The sequence below is a fragment of the Medicago truncatula genome, chromosome 7 (genome assembly GCF_003473485.1).
Source record: "Medicago truncatula cultivar Jemalong A17 chromosome 7, MtrunA17r5.0-ANR, whole genome shotgun sequence".
NCBI classification, from domain to species: domain Eukaryota; kingdom Viridiplantae; phylum Streptophyta; class Magnoliopsida; order Fabales; family Fabaceae; genus Medicago; species Medicago truncatula.
Window position 1 is genome coordinate 27,310,723 of NC_053048.1, and position 6,095 is coordinate 27,316,817.

Here is a 6,095-nt window from a genome sequence, read left to right on the forward strand (position 1 = left end):
TCTAGAAAGGGTGGGACGGCTGGCGGTGGGGAGGTGAGGGAGAAGGTGGTGAGGGTGGTTTAGGGTGTGTGGGTGCCGTGTGGTGTGGTGTGGGGAGTTGGTGGTGGCAATGAAGATCTTATCTGTTAATATTCGAGGTTTGGGGGCGGCAGAGAAGAAGAGGGAGGTTAGGAGACTGGTGTTAGAGAGGAAGCCAACGGTGTTGTGTATTCAAGAATCTAAGTTGGAGGTGGTGAGTGAGGTCTTATGTCGTTCGTTGTGGGGATCTGGTCCGATGGCTTTTTCTTTTAAACCTTCAGTTGGTGCGTCTGGTGGTATTATTACAGTGTGGGACTCTAGTGTGTTGGATGTTTGGGTGACGGTGAATATTGTTAATTGTTTGATTGTTAAAGGGAGGTTCTTAAAAAATAGTGAATTGTTTTGTTTGGCTAATACCTATGCCCCTTGTGACAATAGGGGGCGGCAAGATTTGTGGGATGTGTTATCTAATTTGATTCAGGTACATGATGAAGCTGCTTGGTGTATTCTTGGTGATTTTAATGTCGTTCGGTCTAGTGAAGAAAGAAGAGGGCGAGCGGATAATTCTTCTTATGGTGATTATGCTCCTTTTAATCAGTTCATTGACGGTAATTTTCTTATTGATTTACCTCTGTGAGGTCGTAATTTTACCTGGTATCGTGGAGATGGTGTGTCCATGAGCCGTCTTGATCGTTTCCTATTATCGGAAGCATGGGTGTCTATGTTTCCTAATTGTATTCAAATGGCTCTCTCCAGAAGTTTGTCGGATCATTGTCCTCTTCTTTTAACTATTGATGATGATAATTGGGGGCCTAAACCTCTTAGAATGTTGCAATGTTGGTCGGATATTCCAGGTTATGGTGATTTTGTTAAAGAAAAATGGCACTCGATTCAGGTGCAAGGTTGGAGGGGTTTTATTCTGAAAGAAAAATTAAAAGAGTTAAAACACTGCTTGCGGAGTTGGCATTTGAATCATACTCTTAACATTGATAGTAAAATTCAGGAAGCTCAGGATCGTATGGCTGTGTTGGACGCTCTTGGTGAGAATAATTCCTTGGGTGACCAGGAGGTAGCCGAAATCCACATGCTCTCGGCTGACATTCTGGCTTATTCGAAACTCCAAACAAGTATGCAGTGGCAGAAGTCTAGGGTTAACTGGTTAAAAGCAGGTGACGCTAACTCTAAATTTTTTCATGGTATTATGGCTTCCCGTAAGAGGGTGAATTCTATTATTTCTGTGTTGGTTGATGGAGTTAGTATTGAGGGTGTGGAACCTGTGCGGCAAACTGTCTTTCAACATTTTCAAAATCACTTCAAGCGAAACACACAGGTGCGGCCAGACATTGGCGGACTGGTGTTTAAGTCTTTATCAGGTACGGAAGGGGCTGATCTTGTTAAACCCTTTTTGATGGAGGAGATTAAGGCAGCGGTGTGGGATTGTGATAGTTTCAAAAGCCCTGGACCGGATGGTATTCACTTGGGATTTTTTAAAGAATTTTGGGAGATATTGAAGGTCGACTTGCTGAATTTTTTTGCAGAGTTCTATTGTAACGCCCACTTTCGTTTAATCGTTTATTTAATCGAGTTTAGGTGATTATATTATAATTATATAATATATGCATGATTTTGATATGTTTTGATGATTTGCGATGATTTGATCGATGACGTGATAAGCTATGAGTTTTGGAAGATTTGATAAGGATATGAGAATTTTTTTATTGTTAAATAAAATAAAGATTTGAAAATAATATAAAATATTTAGTTGAGGGCTGTTTTGATATTTTAGATAGTTTTAGGGGAGAAAGTGAGATAAGATAAGTAAATAAGAAAAGATATAAATAGGGAAGACCTAATTTTTAGAAAAACTGATTGTACGTGAAAACTTTTGGAAAAAAGGGAGAAAAAGCTTAGAGAGGAGCAAGAGACCAAGAGGGCTGCGATTCTTCTGCAAATTTAAGGTAAGGGTGAGACTAATAACTCAGTAATATTAGTTGTTGTAATTCTGATGATTAATTAGCAAGAATTAGGATTAATTGGAGAAAACGAAAACTAGGTCAAAACCTTAGAATTGATGATCAAACGGTGAGAATTGGTTTAATTGATGTAGAAAGTGTTCCTAGACCTTAGATAATGTTTAGGACGAACTTTGGAATCAAAAACAAGCTTAGAACCATGTGGATCGACGGATTTTTGTGATTTTAGGAAACCTGGCCGTAGCGACATTCATCGCTCGCCACAGCGAGCTATGAATCTCGCCTCGCGAGTGATGAACTTCATCGCTCGCCTCGCGAGCCCTTTCCTTTCGCCTCGCGAGCGTTTCTGGCATCGCTCGCCACGGCGAACAACCCTTCCTCGCCTCGCGAGCTTAGGTAGAGAGCATGTCATATTTTGTGTTTCGACCTTTTTAGTTGGACCTTGGATGCCTTAGAGTGCCTGAACATACCTAGTATTGATTAGGAATGAATGTAGGATCAGATTGAACTCAGAACAACACTAGTTTGGAAGATGAGTGGTACTCGCCATGGCGAGTAAGAACTCTCGCCTCGCGAGCACAACCAGAATTTAGATGCTTGAGTGTTTGTGCGATCTGTGTCGCACGTGTTGATCAAGAGTGAACCCCTAATTGATAATGAAACCTAGTGATGACGTTTAATGCGATCTGTAAAGCCTTTAAGACATGTTGTCGTTAATTGAGCATGATTAATGTATTGTACAATCATGTAAGATATGAAAGTTAATTATGATGCAAATGATTTGCTGTTGATATAATGATATCATCTTGTTATGTGACTTGTTTATGCTGCTTCCGTTATTTAACTAAGTGCATATGGTATATGATGAAGTTTAGCTCCAAATTATTGGATGCATGTTGATATGTTGATTACGGTGTTTTGTTGTTAAGAGTCCATGCATAGCATATCATTGAGCTTAGTCCTCACCACGTTTATTAGGAGCTTTGTCCTCCGCACGTTTTATAGGAGCTTTGTCCTCCGCACGATTAAAGTATATTAATACTTATGATGACGATTGGTACCACATGCATATAAGGAGTCTAAGAGCATTGTCACATTGTCATGATTAAGATGTCTTGTTGATAATGATTGAATATGTGATTACGTGATAAGTGTTTATCAATTATGTTATGTTGTTCATGATAATTGGATATATGATTACGCGATAACTGTTTAACAATTATTCAATGTTGTTAAAGAAATGATTATGATGTTAATTTATGATTCGCAATTACATTGATTAATGTTATTTTGTTATTAAATCTCACCCCTTCTGCTTGAAAATGTTGCCCTTCGTATGGGTAACTTGCAGGTGATCGTGCTTAGTGTGCAGTTGCCGTCGTGAGTGGCCTTGCCTTCTCTGTGTCGTCTAGGTCGCTCTGATACGTAACGGGATGGGGTTATATGCTATAACATGCTTCATTCTTTTACGTGAACTGCTATGATAATTTCTGTTTTGATTAACTCTTTTGAGATACTTTGTTGGGGCCTGCGTGCCAAACTGATTTATGATTTCTGAACTAATATTCCGCTGCTATGTTAAGATATTATGTGAAAGTTAAATTATTATTTAACTGTTTTTGGATTACGTTTCTATGTGATATCCCGTTTATGGTTTTTACTCTGATAAATGTTTAAGAAATTTGTATATATGTATATTGCCAAAGTTTTGGCGAATAGATTGAGAAGGGTGGTGGGAAATGTGGTGTCTGGTTCTCAGTCCGCTTTTATAAAGGGTAGACAAATTCTTGATGGGATTTTGATTGCTAATGAGTTAGTTGATGATGCGAAGTGTCAAAAGAAAGACTTACTTATGTTTAAGGTGGATTTTGAGAAAGCCTATGATTCAGTCGATTGGGGTTATCTAGAGGAGGTTATGGTCAAAATGAATTTTCCAAGGGTGTGGCGAGTTTGGATAATGGAATGTGTTACAACGGCAACCGCTTCCGTGCTAGTTAATGGGTGCCCGACGGATGAGTTTCATTTCGAGAGAGGTCTCCGGCAAGGGGATCCTCTTTCCCCATTTTTGTTTTTGTTAGCAGCAGAAGGCCTTCATGTTATGATGTCAACGGTGGTTACAAATAATATTTTTACTCCATACAGTGTGGGGGCGCAGGTTTCTGTGTCGGTGTCCCATCTTCAGTTTGCTGACGACACGTTACTGATTGGTGTTAAGTCGTGGGCTAATGTTCGGGCCATGAAGGCAGTGTTGTTGTTATTTGAAGCCGTTTCAGGGTTGAAAGTTAATTTTCACAAAAGCATGCTATTTGGAGTAAATGTTAATGATTCTTGGCTTCATGAGGCGGCGGTGGTAATGCATTGTAAACATGGTCGGCTCCCTTTTCTCTATTTAGGGCTGCCCATTGGTGGAGATCCGAGGAAAATTCAGTTTTGGTACCCGTTGGTGGAAAGGATACGTAGTCGGTTATCAGGGTGGAAATATAAAAATTTATCTTTGGGTGGTCGGCTGGTCTTGCTTAAGTCTGTTCTGTCGTCTATTCCGGTTTATTACCTTTCTTTCTTCAAAGCTCCCTCAGGTATTATTTCTTCTCTTGACTCTATTTTTATTAATTTTTTTGGGGTGGTGGTGAGGATTTTAGGAAACTCTCTTGGATTAAATGGGATAATATTTGTTTGAAAAAAGAGAATGGAGGTTTGGGGGTGAAAAGGTTGAAGGAGTTCAATATTTCTTTGTTGGGGAAATGGGTGTGGAGGGTGTTGGAGGATAGGGAGAGTTTGTGGAATGTCGTGTTACGCGCGAAGTACGGAGAGGTTGGAGGGAGGGTGTGGTTTTGTGAGGGAGTCGGGTCGATATGGTGGCGTCATTTAAACCATATTCGATCAGGTGTGGGGTTGGTGGATGCTACTTGGTTGTTGGATAATATTGTTAGGAAGGTTGGAGATGGGTGTACAACCACGTTTTGGGAGGATCCTTGGTTGCTTGATGTTCCGTTAGCAGTGTCTTTTTCTAGACTTTTTGGGTTGTCGGAATTTCGAGAGGTTACGGTGAGGGAGATGTTTTTGTTAGGGTGGGGGGTTGATGGGGGAGCGTGGAGGTGGAGGAGGCGTTTATTTGCTTGGGAGGAAGAGTTGGTGGGGGAGTGTGTTGTGAGATTGGCTAACTTTGTTTTGCAGGATGATTTGACTGATAGGTGGGTGTGGAGACTCCATTCGTCTCAAACCTACACGGTGCATTCAGCCTATGCTTATTTAACGGCGGTGGACTTCAATATCACTGCAGAGTTTACTCAATTTTTATGGCTTAAACCAGTCCCATTGAAGGTTAATATTTTTGTATGGCGTCTTTTTCTGAATAGACTTGCAACAAAGGATAATCTGCGCAAGAGAAACGTTCTTGAGGTTTCTAATGTGGCTTGTGCGGCTTTGTGTGGTAAGGAGGAGGAAAGAGACCATTTGTTTTTCCAATGTGATCATTATGGCCGGTTATGGCTTTTGATATCGAATTGGTTTGGTATTGTTACTGTGTTTCATGGCACTTTATTTTCACATACTCATCAGTTTTGTGCACTTGGAGGGTTCTCCAAGAAGTCTACGTCAGCTTTTACTATTATTTGGATTTCGGTCTTATTCGTTATTTGGAAAGATCGAAATAGGAGGATTTTTCAGAACCAACATGAACATCTCGAAGCTCTTTCTGAAAGGGTTAAACTTCGGACTTATTGGTGGTTGAAAGCAAATTTCATCATGTTTAATTTTGAATATTCCTTTTGGAGACAAAACCCTTTACATTGTTTACAGACTGTCTTGTAATGTCTGTTTGATTTTTGATTTATGGCTCTTTTTGGCCTTGATGTATCGTCATTTTGCAGATTTACCACTTTCAAGCCTAACTAATTCTTCTATCATTATTTTGCAGATTTATCACTTTCAAGTCTAACTAATTTCCAATATTTAGAATAAAAAATCAATTTTTTAACAAAAGGAGGACTTTGGTTGAAAATTTACAAATTTATTGAAGTAAGGAATAAACAAACGAATGAACCTTTAACAGTGAAGTATAAACGAAATGTAAAAATAGTCATTAAATACGGTGAAACGCTAAAC

At 39.6% G+C, this 6,095-nt stretch overlaps 1 protein-coding gene across 1 annotated transcript; it reads left to right on the forward strand.

Annotated features, from left to right (window-relative positions):
* The first annotated feature begins 694 nt into the window (after positions 1-694).
* Positions 695-5,801, forward strand: LOC112416632 (uncharacterized). Its single transcript, XM_024770913.1, has 3 exons — positions 695-1,487; positions 3,698-4,567; positions 4,675-5,801. Exons 1-3 carry the CDS (start codon positions 695-697, stop codon positions 5,799-5,801), a joined length of 2,790 nt encoding a protein of 929 aa, XP_024626681.1.
* The last annotated feature ends 294 nt before the right edge of the window (positions 5,802-6,095 follow it).

What these genes read in the sequence shown, in the direction of transcription:
- LOC112416632 (XM_024770913.1), top strand. Translation starts at nt 695, where the DNA reads ATGAGCCGTCTTGATCGTTTCCTATTATCGGAAGCATGGGTGTCTATG. An exon ending in CAAAAGCCCTGGACCGGATG is followed by an intron (nt 1,488 to 3,697) that starts GTATTCACTTGG and finishes ATATTGCCAAAG; the next exon opens with TTTTGGCGAATAGATTGAGA. An exon ending in TTTCTTCAAAGCTCCCTCAG is followed by an intron (nt 4,568 to 4,674) that starts GTATTATTTCTT and finishes GTTTGAAAAAAG; the next exon opens with AGAATGGAGGTTTGGGGGTG.